Here is a 27,257-nt window from a genome sequence, read left to right as displayed (position 1 = left end):
TCTGAGACATTAAACATCCAGAATAAACACTAACATTAAAACATCCAGAATAAAAATGACATTAAACATCCAGAATAAAAATAACATTAAAACATCCAGAATAAAAATAACATTAAAACATCCAGAATAAAAATAACATTAAAACATCCAGAATAAAAATAACATTAAAACATCCAGAATAAAAAATAACATTAAAACATCCAGAATAAAAAATAACATTAAAACATCCAGAATAAAAATAACATTAAAACATCCAGAATAAAAATAACATTAAAACATTCAGGATTAAACCAGCACACGTGATCAGAACTCATCAATCTACAACCAGCTGTGACTAAATGTGTTTTCATCGTTACTACACTGTAAAAAATAAACAGTAAATCTGGAATTTCGCTTTAAATGTTCAGATTTTGTCCGCAATAAATAAATCATGTGGGATTAAAACAGACTGAGTTTGCACATCTGTAAATAAAACAAACTCCTGTCGCCTTGGGTGATGAGATCCACCTCCATTGTGTCGTCTGTGAACTTGACGATGATGTTTGAGGTGAGAGGAGCAGTGTAGGAAAATCTTTTTCTCTCGAAGCGAGTGAAGAAATGGTTCAGTTCCTCCACCAGGGAGGTGCCAGTGTTTACTTCCTGTTGACGTTACAGTCAGTAAGATGCTGTAAACCCACCTCACCTGCCTCGGGTTGTTGTCAACCAAGTGATTCTCCACCTTCCTTCTTCATAAGTTGCGGGTTCAGGTGTCTTCATCAGGGGTTTCCGGTGTTTATATAATGTGTTTTCAGGAGTTTTCAGGTCTTTATCAAGTGATTCTGGTGTTTTTAGGTGTGTTTCTAGTGTTTTTGAGGTATATTTCAGGTGTCTTTATCAGGTGTTTATCAGGTGTTGCTGCTGAGCGTAAACACCTCAGACCGTTTACTCTCTGAATAATTGAGAGCCAACTGATATCATGCTGCTCCTTCACCTGGACTGAAGCTCTGCCCCCTTTACACCTGACCACATTATAACTGCAACACATGGTTCACACCTGAAGCAGACCAGCCACAACATCTCAGCTGATACGTCCAGAGTCTGACAGGACTTAATAGATCTCAGTGGACTTCAGTAGCTCTTGAAAGACCTCAGTAGACCTCAGTAGATCTTAAAAGATCTCAGTAGACTATAGTAGACCTAAGTAGACCTCTGTAGATCTCAGGATGGCATCCATCGCGGCAGAGCTGGCGAGGAGGAAGGCCCGGCTGGAGGACGGTGCCGGCAGCAGGTCCAGCGCTGTTCCCTTCAACCAGCAGAACTTTGAGCAGCTGCAGCAGGACTGTCTGCAGAATGGTTCTCTGTTCTGCGACCCGACGTTCCCGGCATCCTGGGACTCTCTGGGATACAACGAGCTGGGACGCTACTCGTCCAAAACCATCGGCGTGGAGTGGAAACGGCCCACGGTGAGCTCAGCCACACGATATGTTCTGTAAGGCATCAATAACAAGACTAAAGAGCTGAGGGAATTCACTAAAATGCTGTTTGGATTCACTGAATTCAGTGAAAGTCATGTGAATTCATACATGTAAAACAATGTCAAGTTGTTCCTGTTTGACAGAAGTTAAAAGTGTTCAGCAGCAAAACATGAACAAGAAATAAACACAATATAATAATAAGGCTATTTTGTCATTAAACAAGATTTTTTCATTTTAAATACATAAATCAACAAGACTAAAAATGTCACTCTACAGTAATTACACCAGATTTTTTAGATTTTAACATTACTTGACCATATTTACAGAAATCTTCATCATTTTTACACACATCAACAGAAAAAAACTGCATCGTCTGCAAACATGTTTGTCTTTAAACACTCTGAGAATGTTCCGGTGCTGCAGGTAAAGGTGGAATCAGGGGAACAGGTGAGCTACAGGGGTTAATTTAATCTGATCTTTTATCTGGTTTGTGGTTGAACAGGGAGGTAGGTTTGGAGCTCAGTCTGAAAAAACAGCAGCAAACGAATATTAAAGATAAAGTCTGTGTGACTCAGAGCAGCAAACATTCACCTGATAACGAACCTGAACAGGTGTTACCAGGTTTAGCTTCAGATTCTGATGTGACTGAAGGTAAACGTTTCAGGTCTAATGGCTTAAGCAACTGTCCAAAGAAAAGGACAACGTCTGACTTTTGGACTTGGAGACAAAAAAATCGTTTATCCTGATGTGTTTGATCCTGATGCTGACAATCAATAACCTCCTGCTGTCTTGTCCAATCAGGAGCTGTGTTCTGATCCACGGTTCATTGTTGACGGAGCAAAAAGAACCGACATCTGTCAAGGAGAACTGGGTGAGAAAACCTGTCCCCACGGTGTAGAAATGTCCCCACGGTGTAAAATGTCCCGAAAATGTATAAATGTCCTCACAGTATAGAAATGTCCCCATAGTGTAGAAATGTCCTCATGGTGTAGAAATGGCCCCATAGTGTAGAAATGTCCTCATGGTGTAGAAATGGCCCCATAGTGTAGAAATGTCCTCATGGTGTAGAAGTGTCCTCATAGTATAGAAATGTCCTCATGGTGTAGAAATGTCCTCATGGTGTAGAAATGGCCCCATAGTGTAGAAATGTCCCCATGGTGTAGAAATGTCCTCACAGTATAGAAATGTCCTCATAGTATAGAAATGTCGTCATAGTGTAGAAATGTCCCCATGGTGTAGAAATGTCCTCATGGTGTAGAAATGTCCCCATAGTGTAGAAATGTCCCCATAGTGTAGAAATGTCCTCACAGTGTAGAAATGTCCCCACAGTGTAGAAATGTCCTCATGGTGCAGAAATGTCCCCATGGTGTAGAAGTGTCCTCATGGTGTAGAAATGTCCCCATGGTGTAGAAATGGCCCCATAGTGTAGAAATGTCCCCATGGTGTAGAAGTGTCCTCATAGTATAGAAATGTCCTCATAGTATAGAAGTGTCCCCATGGTGTAGAAATGCCCCCATGGTGTAGAAATGTCCTCATAGTATAGAAATGTCCTCATGGTGTAGAAATGTCCTCATGGTGTAGAAATGGCCCCATAGTGTAGAAATGTCCCCATGGTGTAGAAATGTCCTCACAGTATAGAAATGTCCTCATAGTATAGAAATGTCGTCATAGTGTAGAAATGTTCCCATGGTGTAGAAGTGTCCTCATAGTATAGAAATGTCCTCATAGTATAGAAATGTCGTCATAGTGTAGAAATGTCCCCATGGTGTAGAAATGTCCTCATGGTGTAGAAATGTCCCCATAGTGTAGAAATGTCCCCATAGTGTAGAAATGTCCTCACAGTGTAGAAATGTCCCCACAGTGTAGAAATGTCCTCATGGTGCAGAAATGTCCCCATGGTATAGAAGTGTCCTCATGGTGTAGAAATGTCCCCATGGTGTAGAAATGGCCCCATAGTGTAGAAATGTCCCCATGGTGTAGAAGTGTCCTCATAGTATAGAAATGTCCTCATAGTATAGAAGTGTCCCCATGGTGTAGAAATTCCCCCATGGTGTAGAAATGTCCTCATAGTATGGGAATGTCCCCATGGTGTAGAAATGTCCCCATGGTGTAGAAATGTCCTCATGGTGTAGAAATGTCCCCATGGTGTAGAAATGTCCTCATGGTGTAGAAATGTCCCCATGGTGTAGAAATGTCCTCATAGTATGGAAATGTCCCCATGGTGTAGAAATGCCCCCATGGTGTAGAAATGTCCCCATGGTGTAGAAATGTCCTCATAGTATGGAAATGTCCCCATAATGTAGAAATGTCCCCATGGTGTAGAAGTGTCCTCATAGTATAGAAATGTCCTCATAGTATGGAAATGTCCTCATAGTATGGAAATGTCCCCATGGTGTAGAAATGTCCCCATGGTGTAGAAATGTCCCCATGGTGTAGAAATGTCCTCATGGTGTAGAAATGTCCCCATGGTGTAGAAATGTCCTCATGGTGTAGAAATGTCCCCATGGTGTAGAAATGTCCCCATAGTGTAGAAATGTCCTCATAGTATGGAAATGTCCCCATGGTGTAGAAATGTCCCCATGGTGTAGAAATGTCCCCATGGTGTAGAAATGTCGTCATAGTGTAGAAATGTCCCCATAGTGTAGACATGTCGTCATAGTGTAGACATGTCCTCATAGTGTAGAAATGTCCTCATGGTGTAGAAATGTCCCCATGGTGTAGAAATGTCCTCATGGTGTAGAAATGTCCCCATAGTGTAGAAATGTCCTCATAGTATGGAAATGTCCCCATGGTGTAGAAATGTCCCCATGGTGTAGAAATGTCCCCATGGTGTAGAAATGGCCCCATAGTGTAGAAGTGTCCTCATAGTATGGAAATGTCCCCATAGTGTAGAAATGTCCCCATGGTGTAGAAGTGTCCTCATAGTATAGAAATGTCCTCATAGTATGGAAATGTCCCCATAGTGTAGAAATGTCCCCATGGTGTAGAAGTGTCCTCATAGTATAGAAATGTCCTCATAGTATGGAAATGTCCTCATAGTATGGAAATGTCCCCATGGTGTAGAAATGTCCTCATGGTGTAGAAATGTCCTCATGGTGTAGAAATGTCCTCATGGTGTAGAAATGTCCCCATGGTGTAGAAATGTCCCCATAATGTAGAAATGTCCCCATGGTGTAGAAGTGTCCTCATAGTATAGAAATGTCCTCATAGTATGGAAATGTCCCCATAGTGTAGAAATGTCCCCATGGTGTAGAAGTGTCCTCATAGTATAGAAATGTCCTCATAGTATGGAAATGTCCTCATAGTATGGAAATGTCCCCATGGTGTAGAAATGTCCCCATGGTGTAGAAATGTCCCCATGGTGTAGAAATGTCCTCATGGTGTAGAAATGTCCTCATGGTGTAGAAATGTTCCCATGGTGTAGAAATGTCCTCATGGTGTAGAAATGTCCTCATGGTGTAGAAATGTCCCCATGGTGTAGAAATGTCCTCATGGTGTAGAAATGTCCCCATGGTGTAGAAGTGTCCTCATAGTATAGAAATGTCCTCATAGTATGGAAATGTCCTCATAGTATGGAAATGTCCCCATGGTGTAGAAATGTCCCCATGGTGTAGAAATGTCCCCATGGTGTAGAAATGTCCTCATGGTGTAGAAGTGTCCTCATAGTATAGAAATGTCCTCATGGTGTAGAAATGTCCTCATGGTGTAGAAATGGCCCCATGGTGTAGAAGTGTCCTCATAGTATAGAAATGTCCTCATAGTATGGAAATGTCCTCATAGTATGGAAATGTCCCCATGGTGTAGAAATGTCCCCATGGTGTAGAAATGTCCCCATGGTGTAGAAATGTCCTCATGGTGTAGAAGTGTCCTCATAGTATAGAAATGTCCTCATGGTGTAGAAATGTCCTCATGGTGTAGAAATGGCCCCATGGTGTAGAAATGGCCCCATAGTGTAGAAATGTCCCCATGGTGTAGAAATGTCCCCATGGTGTAGAAATGTCCTCATAGTATGGAAATGTCCCCATGGTGTAGAAATGTCCCCATGGTGTAGAAATGTCCCCATGGTGTAGAAATGTCCTCATGGTGTAGAAGTGTCCTCATAGTATAGAAATGTCCTCATGGTGTAGAAATGTCCTCATGGTGTAGAAATGTCCCCATGGTGTAGAAATGTCCCCATAATGTAGAAATGTCCCCATGGTGTAGAAGTGTCCTCATAGTATAGAAATGTCCTCATAGTATGGAAATGTCCCCATAGTGTAGAAATGTCCCCATGGTGTAGAAGTGTCCTCATAGTATAGAAATGTCCTCATAGTATGGAAATGTCCTCATAGTATGGAAATGTCCCCATGGTGTAGAAATGTCCCCATGGTGTAGAAATGTCCCCATGGTGTAGAAATGTCCTCATGGTGTAGAAATGTCCTCATGGTGTAGAAATGTCCCCATGGTGTAGAAATGTCCTCATGGTGTAGAAATGTCCTCATGGTGTAGAAATGTCCCCATGGTGTAGAAATGTCCTCATGGTGTAGAAATGTCCCCATGGTGTAGAAATGTCCCCATAATGTAGAAATGTCCCCATGGTGTAGAAGTGTCCTCATAGTATAGAAATGTCCTCATGGTGTAGAAATGTCCCCATGGTGTAGAAATGTCCTCATGGTGTAGAAATGTCCCCATGGTGTAGAAATGTCCTCATGGTGTAGAAATGTCCCCATGGTGTAGAAATGTCCCCATGGTGTAGAAATGTCCTCATGGTGTAGAAATGCCCCCATGGTGTAGAAATGTCCCCATAATGTAGATATGTCCCCATGGTGTAGAAGTGTCCTCATAGTATAGAAATGTCCTCATAGTAGGGAAATGTCCCCATAGTGTAGAAATGTCCCCATGGTGTAGAAGTGTCCTCATAGTATAGAAATGTCCTCATAGTATGGAAATGTCCTCATAGTATGGAAATGTCCCCATGGTGTAGAAATGTCCCCATGGTGTAGAAATGTCCCCATGGTGTAGAAATGTCCTCATGGTGTAGAAATGTCCTCATGGTGTAGAAATGTCCCCATGGTGTAGAAATGTCCCCATGGTGTAGAAGTGTCCTCATAGTATAGAAATGTCCTCATAGTATGGAAATGTCCTCATAGTATGGAAATGTCCCCATGGTGTAGAAATGTCCCCATGGTGTAGAAATGTCCCCATGGTGTAGAAATGTCCTCATGGTGTAGAAGTGTCCTCATAGTATAGAAATGTCCTCATGGTGTAGAAATGTCCTCATGGTGTAGAAATGGCCCCATGGTGTAGAAATGGCCCCATAGTGTAGAAATGTCCCCATGGTGTAGAAATGTCCCCATGGTGTAGAAATGTCCTCATAGTATGGAAATGTCCCCATGGTGTAGAAATGTCCTCATAGTATGGAAATGTCCCCATGGTGTAGAAATGTCCCCATGGTGTAGAAATGTCGTCATAGTGTAGAAATGTCCCCATAGTGTAGAAATGTCGTCATAGTGTAGACATGTCCCCATGGTGTAGAAATGTCCCCATAGTCTAGAAATGTCGTCATAGTGTAGAAATGTCCTCATGGTGTAGAAATGTCCTCATGGTGTAGAAATGTCCCCATAGTGTAGAAATGTCCTCATAGTATGGAAATGTCCCCACGGTGTAGAAATGTCCTCATGGTGCAGAAATGTCCCCATGGTGTAGAAGTGTCCTCATGGTGTAGAAATGTCCCCATGGTGTAGAAGTGTCCTCATAGTATAGAAATGTCCTCATAGTATGGAAATGTCCTCATAGTATGGAAATGTCCCCATGGTGTAGAAATGTCCCCATGGTGTAGAAATGTCCTCATGGTGTAGAAATGTCCTCATGGTGTAGAAATGTCCCCATAGTGTAGAAATGTCCTCATAGTATGGAAATGTCCCCACGGTGTAGAAATGTCCTCATGGTGCAGAAATGTCCCCATGGTGTAGAAGTGTCCTCATAGTATAGAAATGTCCTCATAGTATGGAAATGTCCTCATAGTATGGAAATGTCCCCATGGTGTAGAAATGTCCCCATGGTGTAGAAATGTCCCCATGGTGTAGAAATGTCCTCATGGCGTAGAAATGTCCTCATGGTGTAGAAATGTCCCCATGGTGTAGAAATGTCCTCATGGTGTAGAAATGTCCCCATGGTGTAGAAATGTCCCCATGGTGTAGAAATGTCCTCATAGTAGGGAAATGTCCCCATAGTGTAGAAATGTCCCCATGGTGTAGAAGTGTCCTCATAGTATAGAAATGTCCTCATAGTATGGAAATGTCCTCATAGTATGGAAATGTCCCCATGGTGTAGAAATGTCCCCATGGTGTAGAAATGTCCCCATGGTGTAGAAATGTCCTCATGGTGTAGAAATGTCCTCATGGTGTAGAAATGTCCCCATGGTGTAGAAATGTCCCCATGGTGTAGAAGTGTCCTCATAGTATAGAAATGTCCTCATAGTATGGAAATGTCCCCATGGTGTAGAAATGTCCCCATGGTGTAGAAATGTCCCCATGGTGTAGAAATGTCCTCATGGTGTAGAAGTGTCCTCATAGTATAGAAATGTCCTCATGGTGCAGAAATGTCCCCATGGTGTAGAAGTGTCCTCATGGTGTAGAAATGTCCCCATGGTGTAGAAGTGTCCTCATAGTATAGAAGTGTCCTCATAGTATAGAAATGTCCTCATAGTATGGAAATGTCCCCATAGTGTAGAAATGTCCCCATGGTGTAGAAGTGTCCTCATAGTATAGAAATGTCCTCATAGTATGGAAATGTCCTCATAGTATGGAAATGTCCCCATGGTGTAGAAATGTCCCCATGGTGTAGAAATGTCCTCATGGTGTAGAAATGTCCTCATGGTGTAGAAATGTCCCCATGGTGTAGAAATGTCCTCATGGTGTAGAAATGTCCTCATGGTGTAGAAATGTCCCCATGGTGTAGAAATGTCCTCATGGTGTAGAAATGTCCCCATGGTGTAGAAATGTCCCCATAGTGTAGAAATGTCCCCATGGTGTAGAAGTGTCCTCATAGTATAGAAATGTCCTCATAGTATGGAAATGTCCTCATAGTATGGAAATGTCCCCATGGTGTAGAAATGTCCCCATGGTGTAGAAATGTCCCCATGGTGTAGAAGTGTCCTCATAGTATAGAAATGTCCTCATAGTATGGAAATGTCCTCATAGTATGGAAATGTCCCCATGGTGTAGAAATGTCCCCATGGTGTAGAAATGTCCTCATGGTGTAGAAATGTCCTCATGGTGTAGAAATGTCCCCATGGTGTAGAAGTGTCCTCATGGTGTAGAAATGTCCTCATGGTGTAGAAATGTCCCCATGGTGTAGAAATGTCCTCATGGTGTAGAAATGTCCCCATGGTGTAGAAATGTCCCCATGGTGTAGAAATGTCCTCATGGTGTAGAAATGCCCCCATGGTGTAGAAATGTCCCCATAATGTAGATATGTCCCCATGGTGTAGAAGTGTCCTCATAGTATAGAAATGTCCTCATAGTATGGAAATGTCCTCATAGTATGGAAATGTCCTCATAGTATGGAAATGTCCCCATGGTGTAGAAATGTCCCCATGGTGTAGAAATGTCCCCATGGTGTAGAAATGTCCCCATGGTGTAGAAATGTCCTCATGGTGTAGAAATGTCCTCATGGTGTAGAAGTGTCCTCATAGTATAGAAATGTCCTCATGGTGTAGAAATGCCCCCATGGTGTAGAAATGTCCCCATGGTGTAGAAATGTCCTCATGGTGTAGAAATGTCCTCATAGTATGGAAATGTCCCCATAGTGTAGAAATGTCCCCATGGTGTAGAAGTGTCCTCATAGTATAGAAATGTCCTCATGGTGTAGAAATGCCCCCATGGTGTAGAAATGTCCCCATGGTGTAGAAATGTCCTCATGGTGTAGAAATGTCCTCATAGTATGGAAATGTCCCCATGGTGTAGAAATGCCCCCATGGTGTAGAAATGCCCCCATGGTGTAGAAATGTCCCCATGGTGTAGAAATGTCCTCATAGTGTAGAAATGTCCTCATAGTATGGAAATGTCCCCATGGTGTAGAAATGTCCTCATGGTGTAGAAATGTCCCCATGGTGTAGAAATGTCCCCATAGTGTAGAAATGTCCTCATAGTATGGAAATGTCCCCATGGTGTAGAAATGTCCCCATGGTGTAGAAATGTCCCCATGGTGTAGAAATGTCCCCATAGTCTAGAAATGTCGTCATAGTGTAGAAATGTAGAAATGTCCCCATAGTGTAGACATGTCGTCATAGTGTAGACATGTCCTCATAGTGTAGAAATGCCCTCATAGTGTAGAAGCGTCCTCACAGACTAGACATGTCCTAACTATAGCAGTGTAAAGCTGTGACAGGTGTGATCATGTGATCTGTTTCAGGTAGTTAAGCTCCTCCCCCTTTCCTCCTGTCTCCCAGGTGACTGCTGGCTGCTGGCGGCCATCGCTTCTCTGACTCTGGACCCTCAGATCCTGAACCGAGTGGTTCCTCCTGGTCAGAGCTTCACCTCCCAGTATGCTGGCATCTTCCACTTCCAGGTACTCTAATATAGAATACAGGTGTCTAAATGTAGACTACAGGTGTCTGAATGTAGACTACAGATGTTTTAATGTAGACTACAGGTGTATAAATGTAGACTACAGATGTGTGAATGTAGACTACAGGTGTATAAATGTAGACTACAGGTGTTTGAATGTAGACTACTGGTGTCTGAATGTAGACTACAGGTGTCTGAATGTAGACTACAGATGTTTGAATGTAGACTACTGGTGTCTGAATGTAGACTACAGGTGTCTGAATGTAGAATACAGGTGTCTGAATGTAGACTACAGGTGTATAAAACTACAGGTGTCTGAATGTAGACTACTGGTGTATAAAACTACAGGTGTATAAATGTAGACTACAGGTGTCTGAATGTAGACTACAGGTGTATAAAACTACAGGTGTATAAATGTAGACGACAGGCGTCTGAATGAAGACTACAGGTGTATAAATGTAGACTACAGGTGTCTGAATGTAGACTACAGGTGTATAAAACTACAGGTGTATAAATGTAGACTACAGGTGTCTGAATATACACTACAGGTGTATAAAACTACAGGTGTATAAATGTAGACTACAGGCGTCTGAATGAAGACTACAGGTGTCTGAATATACACTACAGGTGTATAAAACTACAGGTGTCTGAATGTAGACTACTGGTGTCTGAATGTAGACTACAAGTGTCTGAATATAGACTACAGGTGTATAAATGTAGACTACAGGTGTCTGAATGTAGACTACAGGTGTATAAATGTAGACCACAGGTGTATAAATGTAGACTACAGGTGTCTGAATGAAGACTACAGGTGTATAAATGTAGACTACAGGTGTCTGAATGTAGACTACAGGTGTCTAAATGTAGACTACAGGTGTCTGAATGTAGACTACAGGTGTATAAAACTACAGGCGTCTGAATGTAGACTACAGGTGTCTGAATGTAGACTACAGGTGTATAAATGTAGACTACAGGTGTCTGAATGTAGACTACAGGTGTATAAAACTACAGGCGTCTGAATGTAGACTACAGGTGTCTGAATGTAGACTACAGGTGTATAAATGTAGACTACAGGTGTATAAATGTAGACTACAGGTGTCTGAATGAAGACTACAGGTGTATAAATGTAGACTACAGGTGTCTGAATGTAGACTACAGGTGTATAAATGTAGACCACATGTGTATAAATGTAGACTACAGGTGTCTGAATGAAGACTACAGGTGTATAAATGTAGACTACAGGTGTCTGAATGTAGACTACAGGTGTCTAAATGTAGACTACAGGTGTCTGAATGTAGACTACAGGTGTATAAAACTACAGGCGTCTGAATGTAGACTACAGGTGTCTGAATGTAGACTACAGGTGTATAAATGTAGACTACAGGTGTCTGAATGTAGACTACAGGTGTATAAAACTACAGGCGTCTGAATGTAGACTACAGGTGTCTGAATGTAGACTACAGGTGTATAAATGTAGACTACAGGTGTATAAATGTAGACTACAGGTGTCTGAATGAAGACTACAGGTGTATAAATGTAGACTACAGGTGTCTGAATGTAGACTACAGGTGTATAAAACTACAGGCGTCTGAATATAGACTACAGGTGTCTGAATGAAGACTACAGGTGTCTGAATGTAGACTACAGGTGTCTGAATGTAGACTACAGGTGTATAAATGTAGACTACAGGTGTCTGAATGTAGACTACAGGTGTATAAATGTAGACTACAGGTGTCTAAATGTAGACTACATGTGTCTGAATGTAGACTCCTCTAGACTAAACAAAGCTCTTATTTTAATAAAAGTGGACCACTAGCTTTAATGTGATGTCATGTTGCGTGTCTGTCTCAGCTGTGGCAGTTTGGTGAGTGGGTGGACGTGGTGGTGGACGACCGGCTGCCCTCCAGAGATGGGAGGCTGATGTTCGTCCACTCAGAGGAGGGAGCAGAGTTCTGGAGCGCGCTGCTGGAGAAGGCCTATGCCAAGTAAGAGACGCTATTTGCATGTTAGCATGTAGCTGGAGAAGGCCTACAAAAAGTAAGAGATGCTACGCTAACATGGCTAGCACCATGGCTGGTATACTAGCATATTAGATTAGATTAGATTAATAAAGTCATTGTATTGTATGTATTGTATTATTAGCATGTAGCTCAGAGCTCAAAGAAAAACAGAACCATCAGGTTTGACTGCAGCAGGTCGACTCTCAGCAGCTTTTAGTTGTTCCTGCTTTACAGCTGCAGCTGCTGTGGAGTGTTTTTTATGAATGAAACCTTCAGAATAAAACATCAAGGCAGCTTCCTGTTGGGATGCAACTCCACCGACCAACCAGAAAACAGCAGCTGGGTGTGTGTGTGTGTTAATGTGTGTGTGTCTGGCTGCAGGGTGAAGCAGCAGTTTTTTGGGTGTGTTGGTGTGTGTTAGTGTGTGTTGGTGTGTATTAGTGTGTGTTGGTGTGCATTTCTGGGTAAACACTGACACACTGACGCCTACAAAGCAAACAGAGCTCAGTGACTGCAGAGGAAACACTGTAAAAACTTTCAGAGCAAAAACAGTTTAAAATAAAACAAAAATAAACAAAATAAACACAAACCCCCAAGTAAACCACAGAAAGAAGAAAAATGTAAAAATAACTACGAAAAAATGTGTAAAACTGTCTAAAAAAGAAAAAAAAAGTGAAAACAACAAAAAAACACACACACTAGCAGTCTGTAGTCTGGACACATCTTCTCATTGAATTCTTTATCTCCATGACTATTTCCATGTAGATTCTCACTGAAGGCATCAAACTATGAATGAACACATCTGGAATTATGGAAGAAGCAAAGTGTGAAATAAGTCAGAACATGTTTTATATTTTAGATTCCTAAAATGATTCAGTTTGAATTAAACATGACCAATAATGACTCAGAATCTGTCCGTTCTGTTGATGCTCTGATTCCTGCTTTGAACACTCCTGTTATTCTCTGGATGAGCTTCATGAGGTAGAACCTGAAGTGGTTCTCCAACAGTCTTGAAGGATTTCCAGAGATGCTGAGCTCTTGTTGGTCCTTCTACCTTCACTCTGTGGTCCATCTCATCCCAAACCATCTGGACTGGGTTTAGGTCAGGTGACTGTGGAGGTCAGGTCATCTCCATCATCTCCTTCTAGGTCAGATAGTCCTTCCACAGCCTGGAGGTGTGTTTGGGCTCATTGTCCTGTTGGAGAGTAAATGATGGTCCACCTAAACCAAACCTGATGTGATGTCATGTGGCTGCAGGATGCTGTGGTAGCCATGCTGGTTCAGGGTTCCTCCTCTGAACAGGTGATGTAGAGATGTGACTGCTACTAGAACTCTGGGTGGCATTTATCTGGGCTCTAATCTGAGCTACTGTTAACTGGACATTTCTGAGGCTGGAGACTCAGATGGACTTCTCAGCAGCAGAGGAGACTCTTGGTCTTCCTTTCCTGGATGGTCCTCATGGAGACAGTTTGGTCGAAGAGCTGGATGGTTTTAGAGACTGAACTTGGAGAAACAATCAAAGATCTGGTAGGTTCCTGGGTAGTTCCTAGATGGTTCCTCAGAGGTTCCTGGGTAGTTCCTAGATGGTTCCTTAAGGATTCAGTTCTTTAAGTAATGATGGACTGTCGTTTCTCTCAGCTGATTGGTTCTTGCCATAATATGGATTCTAACAGTTGTCCAATAGGACTGTCAGCTGTGAACCGACCTGACTTCTGATGGTTCCAACCCTATTAAGAAGGAAGAACCTCCACAAGGTTCTGATACCTTCACTGAGAATCTACAATGGAAAGACTCATAAAATAATAGTAATTTTCTAGAAAGAAAATCCAGTTACTAGCGGCAATTTTAGATCAAATCGTGTGTATTTTCTATTTCACATGTAAAAAGAGAGAATGAAATGACCTGTAAACAAGTTAGAGCAGAAATAAACAGGTTTAGTCGTCTTACAGTCTGTGTTTTAATGATTCTATGTGGCCAGTATTGTGACGGGCCGAGCCCAGCACCGCCCCCTTCCGGACATACGTTCCCCTGCTGGTCTGCGGGGCTCTCTGCAGCTGCTAATCAGTGATTGGTGGCAGCTGTGGGAGCCCCACACCTCCATCTGCTGCTGTACAACCAGCTTCACACAGCAGGGGACGTGGGATCAAACTGTTTGGACTGTTGCACTGGGAGTACTGTGAGCGTTTTTTTGCCAGACTGATCTGCGAGGTGCCTGACGGGTCTTCAGTGATACCTCCAGACAGAGGTCCTGGACCCCCTCCTTAGTTGCCTCCAGATAGAGGACTGCACTGACCAGCTCTGCCCCGCTCAGAGACTCCTCGGAGTCTCCGCCACACGCCAGCAGCCGCTCACGCCGTCAGCACTCGCGTGTTGCCCCCGGACTGCCAAGCTTCCAGAGCCTGCCTCCCTCCCCTCAGTGTTAGTTTAGTTAGTCACTTCTGGCCATAGTGGCAAATTATTGTTTCAGGGGATCAGAACAGAGAAATCTGATTACACCCCGTGTTTACTGCTCTGTGTATTCTCACTTGGGTTCGCAAAAATCACACTCCCCGTAACAAATGTGGTAGAACAGAATAGTTCCAGTGCTTTAGTTGATCGTGAATCCTCAACAGAATAAATCTGGCTGATGGAGGCTTTTTTATTAGTATTATTGCTATTGTTATTGCTATTAATTGTCCCTGCTGGCTGTCTGCAGACTCAACGGCTCCTATGAAGCTCTGAGTGGAGGCTCCAGCATCGAGGGCTTCGAGGACTTCACCGGCGGCATCGCTGAGAGCTACGACCTACAGGAGGCGCCGCCGTTCCTCTTCAACATCATGAGGAAAGCCCTGAGGCTGGGCTCACTGCTCGGCTGCTCCATCAATGTAAAACCTTCCTCACGGTTCTAACGATTCCAATGGTTCCAACGCTCAGAACAACAGCTGTAGAACCTCTGAGATAAATTAAGATAATATCTGAGATAATGAGTATATATCCACCAGTTAAATCTCTGATCTCCTGAAACACTTCAAACATCTGCTCTGTAGAAACCTAAAGATCAACATCCAGGAACTGAAGAACATAATTAGCACATGTCCATCAGGAAAGTGAACCAAACCTGAGCTTTACGTCCCGACATTGTCTCTAAACCACCAGATTCCTCATGTTTCATTTAAACCTTCCTCCGCCTAAACATCCAGACAGTTTCCAGGTTGAACTGTAGGCAGTGTTTCATTCAAAACAACTCAAATGTGTCCAAAATGACATAAACTTGTGCAAAATGGGAGAACAAAAATGGTCAAAAGTGATTCAAAAACTGTCTGAAATTACTGGAGCTCAAGTAAAATGAACCGAAAACAGCCTAAAATGGCGTTAAAATGTCCAGAACTGTTGAAAAGTTGTTGGAAATCCATTCAGCATGGTGAAATGTCTTTTTACAGCTGTAACTATTCGCATTCAAGATGACATAAACTTGTGCAAAATCAGCATAAAATGCATGGTGAAACATCTGCACACCTAGGATGAGCAGAGTAGAGAGGAAACATGGAGATAGAAAAACATCTACAAAAAAAGCAGAAATACCACAACGACATAAATGCGGCATGGCTCAGAAACAGGGAACAGAGGAGCAGGAAAAGTTTTTAGAAGCTGTGAACAAGGAATTAATTCTCAAAAGACACAAAACAACACAGAAAAGAACAAAAACAAGACAAAAAAACGACAAAATTAAAAAAAACGAGACAGAAAATGACAGAAACGAGACAGAAAGACATCTACAGGAAGAGGAGATGGTGGGAGCTTCAGGAGGAACCAGCTGGAGGTTCTGGAAGACGTTTCTAGAAACTTCCAGAACCTCCAGATAGTTCCTACTGAAGCTCCCACCATCTCCAGGACCTGATGACTGAGAACCTCCTCAGAACTATGAGGAAACAACGGAGTTTAAACATCTGAGGACTGGATTAAACATCATCTCTGAAACGTTCCCTGCTGGGTTCCACCTGAATTCAGTTCTGGTTCCTCCCAGATCTCCAGCTCTCGTGAGACGGAGGCCATCACGCCTCAGAAACTGGTCAAAGGCCACGCCTACTCCATCACGGCGGCCGAGCAGGTGAGGCATTCTGGGAAATATTCCGGTCCAAGCGTCCAGGTGTTTACAGCTGTGGTTCCGTTGTGCAGGTCCATCACCTGGGTTCTCCGGTGGAGCTGGTCCGGATCAGGAACCCCTGGGGTCAGGTGGAGTGGACCGGCGCCTGGAGCGACAAGTGAGTCATCCACCCAGTTCTCTGTTGTTGGAGTTTGATGGGCTCCACATCGGTTCCATCCTGGTCTGGTGTCGTTTGGTTCCTGCTGGTTCTGACCCGGTTCTCCTCCTCAGTTCCCCTGAATGGACCGGAGTCCAGCCAGAGGAGCGGCGGCGGCTTGACCGTCCTGCTGACGACGGAGAGTTCTGGTTGGTGAACGCCGCCTGCTGCCAGAGAACGGTTCTCGGTGGTTCCTTGTTAGAACGTGTCGTCTCTCTGCAGGATCTCCTACCGAGACTTCCTGCGGCAGTTTTCTCACCTCGACATCTGCAACCTGACGCCAGACACGCTGAGCAGCGACCACCTCCACCGCTGGAGCTACGGAGAGTTCGAAGGCGTGTGGAGGGTCGGTTCCACCGCCGGCGGCTGCAGGAACTACCCCGGTATGGAACCAAAACACCACAGGGTTCTACCATCAACCCTCTGAACCATCAACGCCTGTTACATTAGAGCCGTGGAACCTCCTCCAGAACCTTTAGAACTTCCAAACGTCCCTCATCAGAAATCTGGAACATCTTCATCAACACCTTCTAAACACCTTAGAACCCAAGTTCTGATGTTTTAGAACCCGTCTTCTAGATGACTTAAACCAATTTAGTTTGGTTCCTTTTAATCCCAGTGACATGTTTCCACTCTATAATATGCTACTGTGATCAACTGTATGAAATGTAGCACTGAGAACCAGTAGAACCAGTGTAGAACCCAGTGAGATCCAGTAGAACCAGTATAGAAACTAGTATAGAAACCAGTATAGAACCCAATGAGGTCCAGTAGAACCAGTATAGAACCCAATGAGAACTAGTAGAACCAGCAGACAATCACAATAATTGGCAGCAACAACTTTTTTCCAAGAATTTTAGAACTGGCTCTAGTGTTCTGCATGTTCTAGTGTTCTGTATGCTTTATATGTACTAGTGTTCTCTATGTTCTGCATGTTCTAGTGTTCTGTATGCTTTATATGTACTAGTGTTCTCTATGTTCTACATGTTCTAGTGTTCCATATGTTCTATGGTGATCTGTATTTTCTATATGTTCTTACATGTTCCGTGTCTCTGCAGCCACATTCTGCTCCAACCCTCAGTTCCTGATCCGACTGCAGAACGTGGATGACGATCCTCATGACGGCGAGGACGGCTGCACGGTTCTCATTGGTCTCATGCAGAAAGACGGTCGCAGAGAACGACGCTTTGGACGAGAACTCAACACCATCGGGTTCTCCATCTACCAGGTCCTGAAGAACAGCTCCAGCTTCACGTTTTGTTTGAAATGTTCTATTCTTGTTCTATGTGAAAGTGATGGAACCTGTTTAAAGCTCCAACTGCAACTCTATTTTATCCATTTCAATGGTTCTGAGGAGGTTCTTTAAATGTTCTTAACATCTGTTTGTGTTTTTCTTGCAGGTTCCTGATCAGGTGAGTTCAGACCCGTAGAGGACGTCTCGTCTTTCTGCACGTAGAACACTTTATTAAATCATGTTTCAGCTTCGTCGTCACAGTAATGTTTGGTTCCTGTTCTGTGGTGGAACCTTGTTGTCAGGAACATAAAAACATGAGCGCAGGTCTTAAAGACACCTCAGATTTTGATCCTGGATCAGTTTCAGGTTCTCAGACAGAAAGAGAAATAATTCACTGGATCAGTCTGAGGAGAACCAAACGTCTGTCCAGATACAACTGGTTTCTGTTGCCGTTCAACAAGAACAATGAATGGTTACGGTTAGCGGTTTAGCGTTAATGTAGGGGTAGTGGTTAGCGGCAGGGTTAGGGTTAGTGTTAATGTAGGGTTAGTGGTTAGTGGTTAGTTTTAGGGTAGGGTTAGCAGTTAGGGGCTAGTGTTAAGGTAGGGTTATGGGTTAGTGGTACGGTTAGGGTTTAGCAGTTAGGTTAGGTTTGGGCTAGCAGTTAGCGGTTATGGCTAGCGTTAGGGTAGGTTTAGTGTTAGCAGTTAGCGGTTATGGCTAGCATTAGGGTAGGTTTAGGGTTAGCAGCTAGTGGTTAGTGGTTAGCGGTTCATGTCAATATTTACAGTTCAATGAACCTCAAATAAACTCCAGAATAATGAACGTCTGATAAAAACTGGCAGCTTGAAAACAAGATGGAGGAAAGTTATCGCATCAGTTTAATGAATTTACTGCAAATTTAAATTCTCACTTTAATGGAGATCATCGTGGTTCTGTTCGGTTCTGTGGACAGTTCAGGTTCTGGTTCAGGTTCCAGTCGGACAGAACAGAACTTTTATTGGTTCATTATCACACTGAGCTCTAGCAGGAGGTCCAACTGATGTCTTCTTCTGGTCAGTACCGAGGTCACTCCAACGTCCGTCTGGGTCCAGATGTTCTGCTGAGGTTGGCACCAGCGGCTCGCAGTCAGACTTTCATCAACCTCAGGGAGGTCTGCGACCGATTCAAGCTGCCACCTGGAGACTTCGTCATCGTCCCGTCCACCTTCGAACCGCACCGCAGAGGAAGCTTCGTCCTCCGAGTGTTCACCGAGAAACACGCCCACAGCAGGTCAGAACCAGAAACCCAGGTTAGATCCAGAACCAGAACAGCAGGTCGGGTCTCTCAGACTACCGCAGAGAGCATTGTGGGAGTTCAGCAGGGCACCATGACAAAGACTCCTGAGGACCTTCATGACCTCCAACCAGAATCAGGTGTTTAGGAGGACGTAGATCTACAGACTTCCTGTCATGAGTCCTAAGAACTAAAACATCAGAACAGAACAAACGTCCACTTATATTATGCTATTGATTAATTATTGATCAGTAATGCTGACCTCATTAAGAATATTGATTCTAAATTAACATCTCTAGATGTTCTGAAGAACCAAGAATCAGGATGGACTTAGAACACAACTTCATCGGCTTTGATCCTGATGTTTGAGATTGCTGCCATCAGAACATCTCCTCCAACTTCTAAAGCTGCTCTCTGATTAGACCAGAACATCTCCAGCCTTCCATGTTCTAAAGCTGTTCTCTGCTTTTTTCAGCCAGATGGAGGAGGACGTGGACGCCAACATCCAGGAGGTGAGTCGTTTGTTTCAGAGTAGGTCAATTCTTAGAGGGTAAAAATACAGAACCTTCACAACGGAACCAGAAGTCGACAAGATAAACATGAAAAAAAACAACAATGTGAAGCTGAAGGCAGGAACCAGGAGAAGCGAACAACAGGTAGAACTACAGGTAGAACTACAGGTAGAACCACATGTAGAACCACAGGTAGAACAACAGGTAGAACTCAGGTAGAACTACAGGTAGAACCAAAGGTGGAACTCAGGTAGAACCACAGGTGGAACTCAGGTAGAACCCACAGGTAGAACTCAGGGACGTTCTGTACAGATTCTGACAGCTGACTCTCAGGTGAAACCAATGAAGGCAGAATCAAAAAAGGAGGGAAAATCCACAAAAGCGGTAAAACCACTGAAGACAAACGAGGAGATCTTTGGAAATGAAACAAACCAAAGACAGAACAACAGAAAACCTGCCAGAGAACGTTTACGATATTTTCACATGTTCCTGCAACTTAAAGAGCTGTTCTACTGTTTCTTGCAGCCTGACATTCGACAGGACGACGTGGATCCTCACTTCAAACATCTCTTTGCTCAGATCTCTGGAATAGGTAAAAACACTGTTCAGTTCTTCATCCTCACTTCCGGTTCTCCAGGTTCCACGCTGACCTTCTGTCCTTCTGTTTCCTCAGGACTCGCAGATCTCAGCCTCGAGCTGCAGAAGATTCTGGACAAAGTGGTGAAGCAGAGTAGGAACATCATGACAAACACAGGAACAGAAACCCAAAATCCCAGAACTCTATGAACAAGTAGACCTCTATGAACACCAACATCTAGACCTCTATGAACATGTAGACCTCTATGAACACGAGACATCTATGAACATCTAGACCTCTATGAACACCTAAAGACATCTATGAACACCTAGACCTCTAAGCAACATCTAGACCTCTTGAACATCTGAACCTCTAATGAACATCTAGACCTCTATGAACACCTAAGACATCCATGAACACCTAGACCTCTATGAACATTCTAGACCTCTATGAACACCTAGACCTCTATGAACATGTAGACCTCTATGAATATGCAGACCTCTATGAACATCTATACCTCTATGAACATGCAGACCTCTATGACCATCGACACCTCTATGAACACCTAGACCTCTATGAACATCTAGACCTCTATGAACATCTAGACCTCTATGAACATGTAGACCTCTATGAACATCTAGACCTCTATGAACATCTAGACCTCTATGAACATCTAGACCTCTATGACATCTAGACCTCTATGAACATCTAGACCTCTATGAACATCTAGACCTCTATGAACATCTAGACCTCTATGAACATCCTAGACCTCTATGACATCTAGACCTCTATGAACATCTAGACCTCTATGAACACCTAGACTCTATGAACACCTAGACCTCTATGAACACGTAGACCTCTATGACATCTAGACCTCTATGAACATCTAGACCTCTATGAACATCTAGACCTCTATGAACACCTAGACCTCTATGAACATGTAGAACTCAATGAACACCTAGACCTCTATGAACATGTAGACCTCTATGAACACCTAGACCTCTATGAACACGTAGACCTCTATGAACATGTAGACCTCTATGGACATCTAGACCTCTATGAACATCTAGACCTCTATGAACACCTAGACCTCTATGAACATGTAAACCTCTATGAACATGTAGACCTCTATGAACATGCAGACCTCTATGAACATCTAGACCTCTATGAACATGTAAATTGACCTCTATGAACATCTAGACCTCTATGAACATGTATAACTCAATGAACACATCTAGACCATCATGAACACCTAGACCTCTATGAACACCTAGACCTCTATGAACATGTAGACCTCTATGAACATGTAGACCTCTATGAACATCTAGACCTCTATGAACATCTAGACCTCTATGAACATATTAGACCTCTATGAACATCTAGACCTCTATGAACATCTAGACCTCTATGAACAGTAGACTCTATGAACACCTAGACCTCTATGAACATGCTAGACCTCTATGAACATCTAGACCTCTATGAACATCTAGACCTCTATGAACATCTAGACCTCTATGAACATCTAGACCTCTATGAACATCTAGACCTCTATGATCTATGACCTCTATGAACATCTAGACCTCTATGAACATCTAGACCTCTATGAACATCTAGACCTCTATGAACATCTAGACCTCTATGAACACCTAGACCTCTATGAACACCTAGACCTCTATGAACATGTAACCTCTATGACATGTAGACCTCTATGAACATGCAGACCTCTATGAACATCTAGACCTCTATGAACATGTAAATTGACCTCTATGAACATCTAGACCTCTATGAACATCTAGACCTCTATGAACATGTATAACTCAATGAACACCTAGACCTCTATGAACATGTAGAACTCAATGAACACCTAGACCTCTATGAACATGTAGACCTCTATGAACACGTAGACCTCTATGAACATGTAGACCTCTATGAACATCTAGACCTCTATGAACATCTAGACCTCTATGAACATCTAGACCTCTATGGACATCTAGACCTCTATGAACATCTAGACCTCTATGAACACGTAGACATCTATGAACACCTAGACCTCTATGAACACCTAGACCTCTATGAACATCTAGACCTCTATGGACATCTAGACCTCTATGAACATCTAGACCTCTATGAACACCTAGGCCTCTATGAACATCTAGACCTCTATGAACATGTAGACCTCTATGAACATATAGACCTCCATGAACATGCAGACCTCTATGAACACCTAGACCTCTATGAACATCTAGACCTCTATGAACATGCAGACCTCTATGAACATCTAGACCTCTATGAACATGCAGACCTCTATGAACATCTATACCTCTATGAACATCTAGACCTCTATGAACATCTCGACCTCTACCTGACTGAGTCATGTCTTTCAGGATCTGATGTTCGAACTGATGGTTTCAGTCTGCAAACCTGCCGCAACATCATCAGTCTGCTGGACGTATCCTTCAGACATGACTGATCAATAAAAAAACTTTTCATTGATCAATCAGTGAACGTTCTGCTCCTGAACTGGTCCTCAGGCAGATGGCAGCTCCACTCTGGGTCTGCTGGAGTTCCACACACTGTGGATCAAGATCCAGAGATACCTGGTGAGACGTCACAACCTCAATGTCAAACTGTGACTCTGTTGTGGGTCTGAAGTTCTTAAATCCTCCATCGAGTACTCCTTCTTCTGTTGCAGGGGATCTTCAAGAACCACGACTCGGATGGTTCTGGTTCTATGAGCAGCCATGAGATGAGAGCAGCTCTGGCTGAAGCTGGTGAGAACTTCTAAAGAACTGTCTGAGGGTCCAGCCAGAAGTTCTTTGGTCCTGAAACATTCTAAAAGAAGTCCTGAAAAGTTCTGCTGATGTTTTCCAGCAACTTCACTAAGGATCAGAGTTCTACCTTCAGAGTTCCAGGTCCTTTAAGTCCATAGAGGAGAATGTCCCCTGGAGAAAGTTCTAGAGTAGACCTACCGACACTGTCCAGTTGTCGGTAGGTCTACTCGAGAACTTTCTCCAGTTGTCGGTAGGTCTACTCGAGAACTTTCTCCAGTTGTCGGTTGGTCAACTCTAGAACTTTCTCCAGGGGATGTTCTCCTTTCCTGCTTCCAGTCTTTGAGTTTCGTCTCACTTAGAACATTCCAGGTCCTTGAATGGTCCCCTTTGATCTGAAGCAACACTGAGGTTCTGCAGGAGGAACTTTTGTATTTGGGTTTCAATTTGGAGGTCCAGACGTTCTGGAGGCGTCGGGTCTAATGAGGTTCAAGGTTCCTTCAGTATCAGAAGGTGGTTGTTGTGGTTCCAGTAGGGTTCTCCGTGTGTTCCAGGTTTCCAGGTGAACAGCGCCGTGATCCAGGAGATCGTTGGTCGATACGCCGACAGGAGCTTTTCCATCGACTTCGACTGTTTCATCGGCTGTTTGATCCGTCTGGAGATGCTCTTCAGTGAGTCTTCAGAAGAACAGTTCTAACTCTGAACAGAAAAACACTCTGATCACATGTTCTGATCACGTGATCCGATCACGTGATCTGATCACATGATCCTCCAGAGCAGCCCCTAAAAGCATCTTTTCCTCCACAGAGATGTTCCGGACTCTGGACAAGCAGAACAGGGTTGGATTCAGCTGGACCTGCAGCAGGTAAACCGTCCTGGACTGGTCAGACTGGTCCTGAACCAGCAGCCCCATCTAACCTTTCTGATTGGCTCATCCTGTCACCTGACATCCATGACATCATCACTGATCTCTTCTTCTGCTCCTACAGTGGCTCTGCCTCACTATCAACTGACTGTCCTGGAGCATGCTGGGAAATTTACCTGCAACACCTGAGCTTAATCTGGAGATAATCTGGACTTAATTTTAAATGAATCTGGAGATAAATTGGAGTTACACTAGATTTAAATTAAACTGGAGTTAATCTGGAGAGAGTCTAGACTTAAAACTGAAGTTAAACTGGAGTTCAACTGAACTTTACATTTAGTTTTTCTGATGTGAATTTTATGTTGCTCTGAAATTAATCTGATGATAGTCTGGAGTAAAACTAAAGTTAACCTGACTTTCTGACTTTAACCTGACTTTAATCTGACTTTAACCGGACTTTGGTCTGACTTTAACCTGACTTTAAACTGACTTTAATCTGACTTTAACCTGACTTTAGTCTGACTTTAACCTGACTTTGGTCTGACTTTAACCTGACTTTAATCTGACTTTAACCTGACTTTAATCTGACTTTAGTCTGACTTTAACCCGACTTTGGTCTGACTTTAATCTGACTTTGGTCTGACTTTAACCTGACTTTAATCTGACTTTAACCTGACTTTAATCTGACTTTAGTCTGACTTTAACCTGGCTTTGGTCTGACTTTAACCTGACTTTAATCTGACTTTAACCCGACTTTGGTCTGACTTTAATCTGACTTTGGTCTGACTTTAACCTGACTTTAATCTGACTTTAACCTGACTTTAATCTGACTTTAGTCTGACTTTAACCTGGCTTTGGTCTGACTTTAACCTGACTTTAATCTGACTTTAACCTGACTTTAATCTGACTTTAATCTGACTTTAACCTGACTTTGGTCTGACTTTAATCTGACTTTGGTCTGACTTTAACCTGACTTTAATCTGACTTTGGTCTGACTTTAACCTGGCTTTGGTCTGACTTTAACCTGACTTTAATCTGACTTTAACCTGACTTTGGTCTGACTTTAATCTGACTTTAACCTGACTTTAGTCTGACTTTAATCTGACTTTGGTCTGACTTTAACCTGACTTTAAACTGACTTTAATCTGACTTTAATCTGACTTTGGTCTGACTTTAACCTGACTTTAATCTGACTTTGGTCTGACTTTAACCCGACTTTAATGTGACTTTAACCTCACTTTAGTCTGACTTCAACCTGACTTTAATCTGACTTTAACCTGACTTTAGTCTGACTTTAACCTGACTTTAATCTGACTTTAACTTGACTTTAGTCTGACTTTAACCTGACTTTAATCTGACTTTAACCTGACTTTAGTCTGACTTTAGTCTGACTTTAACCTGACTTTAATCTGATTTTAACCTGACTTTAGTCTGACTTTAGTCTGACTTAATTCTGACTTTAATCTGACTTAATTCTGACTTCAACCTGACTTTAGTCTGACTTTAATCTGACTTTAGTGTGACTTTAACCTGACTTTATAATCGGATTTAACTTGACTTTAATCTGACTTCAACCTGACTTTAATCTGACTTTAACCTGACTTTAATCTGACTTTAACCTGACTTTAGTCTGACTTTAACCTGACTTTAATCTGACTTTAACCTGACTTTAGTCTGACTTTAGTCTGACTTTAGTCTGACTTAATTCTGACTTTAATCTGACTTAATTCTGACTTCAACCTGACTTTAGTCTGACTTTAATCTGACTTTAGTGTGACTTTAACCTGACTTTATAATCGGATTTTAACTTGACTTTAATCTGACTTCAACCTGACTTTAATCTGACTTTAACCTGACTTTAATCTGACTTTAATCTGACTTTAACCTGACTTTATAACCTGACTTTAATCTGACTTTAACCTGACTTTAATCTGACTTTAATCTGACTTTAATCTTGTCCTGGCTCCAGTTCCTGTGATTATGATTGTTTAATGAAAACTTCTTGTGAATGAAAATAAAAATAAATCATTTTGAGACTTCCAAACCTTCAGCTCCTAATTTGAAACGTTCCGCATTAAAATTCTTCCACAGTCCTTCAGGTGTTCTAGCTGTTCAGGCCGACAGGGGGCGTGTCCACACGGACTGATTGACAGCTGCTTATCATTATACTGCGTTCAGGGCATGTGGGAACTTCTACAACAGCAGCTTTTACAAACCTGATCTGGATCTAAAGGAATCAATTCGACAACATTTTAGGACATTTCAAAAGTTACCTTCAGAAACAAACTCCAACATGGACCTGCTGGTGGCGCTGCAGAGCTCAAAGTGTAAACCTGAAGGAGAACCAATAGGAGAACCACATTGAGAGCATCCTGGTGTACTGCATCACAGTGTGGTATGCTGGGTGCACTGCAGCCAACAGGAGAGCGCTGCAGAGAGTGATCAATGCTGGCTGCCCCCTCCCCTCCCTGGACCATATCGCCAGCTCTCGCTATCTCAGCAGAGCTACAAACATTATCAAAGACCCATTCCACCCCAGTCACAATCTGTTCAACCTTCTGCCCTCTGGTCGGCGCTACAGAGCACAGAAAACAAGAACAAATAGACTCAGGGACGGTTTCTTCCCCACAGCCATCAGTGCTCTGAACAACAAAAAAAACATGAACACAATGACATCACTGGGAACACACACTACACGTGCAATATTTCACAGTGAATCTCTTAAGTCACTTTATCATGTATGTGCAATCTAAATGCTCTTGTTTTTCCACAATTGCCACTCTTTTCCATTGGATTTTATTGTATTTTTACTGTATTTTTTCTATTTTTAATTATTCTTTATTGTATTTTTATTGCATATTTTTCTAAGCACCAAATGGAGCAGCGCTCCCAATTTTATTGTATACCCATTATACAATGACAATAAAGGCTTTCTATTCTATTCTATTCTATTCTATTCTATTCTATTCTATTCTATACCACGTGGTGGAATTCAGAAGTAAGAGGAAGGTTTGTTCCAACCTTTCAGGTGATTTTTCACTCAATGAAGCTGCAGTGACTGAGTTCTACCTGCAGGGGCAGCAGCTCACCTGAACACGGGCTCAGTCCAGGTGAGATGATGAATCCTGCTCAGGTGTGACTCAGAGGAACAGAAACAGCTGATCAGAGTTAAACTGGAGCTGAGAGACTAAACAGCTGCAAACATCTGGCAGCTGTGGAGGAACTTGGAGGAACCCGGATGATTCAGGAGGAACAGGGATGATTCAATAAGAACCAGGAGGGTTCAGGAGGAACCCAGATGACTTAGGCTCCAGGAATGAAGCAGGAACTCCCTCCAACTTGACAGATCAACAGCAGCTCACTGAGGCAGCACCCTTCAAAGTAAAAGCATCAGCAGTGCTCTGTTAGCATCTGTTAGCTCTGCTAGCATCTGTTAGTGTCTTTTAGCTCCTTCTGTTAGCGTCTGTTAGCTTGTCTCCTGCTCTCTGTGCTAATTAAACTGAACTACCCCCATCTGAACTACAATACAGCTGTTCTTATTTCCAGGTGTTTCTGTTATGGCAAACATGCTAACATGCTACCCTGTGTTAGCTTCAACTAAATACTGATTTTATAACAATAAACAGAGCAGTTAAAAACATCACACAGATTTATTGGAACATATGAGTAGATGTAAAGTCTGATTCTGTCAGACAGAAAGTCTTCTTCCTGAAGGGGCGGGGCCAGCAGCAGCTCATTTAAAG

The 27,257-nt window shown here is 42.8% G+C and overlaps 1 protein-coding gene and 1 long non-coding RNA gene across 3 annotated transcripts; one reads left to right on the top strand and one right to left on the bottom strand.

Annotated features, from left to right (window-relative positions):
* Window positions 1-172: 172 nt before the first annotated feature.
* capn8 (calpain 8) lies at window positions 173-23,924 on the top strand. The gene is given in 22 exon segments (XM_051945882.1): window positions 173-1,442; window positions 2,256-2,325; window positions 9,886-10,004; window positions 11,855-11,988; window positions 14,699-14,867; window positions 16,007-16,090; window positions 16,159-16,244; window positions 16,358-16,432; window positions 16,506-16,666; window positions 17,342-17,511; window positions 17,684-17,695; window positions 18,578-18,789; window positions 19,268-19,304; window positions 19,830-19,896; window positions 19,942-20,034; window positions 22,266-22,330; window positions 22,413-22,481; window positions 22,574-22,652; window positions 23,204-23,320; window positions 23,457-23,483; window positions 23,486-23,514; window positions 23,639-23,924. Coding segments are annotated over 22 exon segments (2,139 nt in total). The 5' UTR covers window positions 173-1,202; the 3' UTR covers window positions 23,663-23,924.
* An 8-nt stretch (window positions 23,925-23,932) lies between these two features.
* On the bottom strand, window positions 23,933-26,436 carry LOC127533415 (uncharacterized). Of its 2 annotated transcripts, none has more exons than XR_007941169.1 (4): window positions 25,178-26,436; window positions 24,561-24,912; window positions 24,308-24,362; window positions 23,933-23,955 (listed from the first exon to the last, which is right to left on the bottom strand). It is a non-coding gene; the product is annotated as an uncharacterized LOC127533415 (long non-coding RNA). The 2 variants fall into 2 exon arrangements; XR_007941168.1 differs by lacking the exon at window positions 24,308-24,362 and adding an exon at window positions 24,165-24,219.
* Window positions 26,437-27,257: the final 821 nt, after the last annotated feature.

The sequence above is a fragment of the Acanthochromis polyacanthus genome, chromosome 3 (genome assembly GCF_021347895.1).
Source record: "Acanthochromis polyacanthus isolate Apoly-LR-REF ecotype Palm Island chromosome 3, KAUST_Apoly_ChrSc, whole genome shotgun sequence".
Lineage (NCBI taxonomy): Eukaryota > Metazoa > Chordata > Actinopteri > Pomacentridae > Acanthochromis > Acanthochromis polyacanthus.
This window is presented reverse-complemented; position numbering and strand designations above follow the sequence as displayed.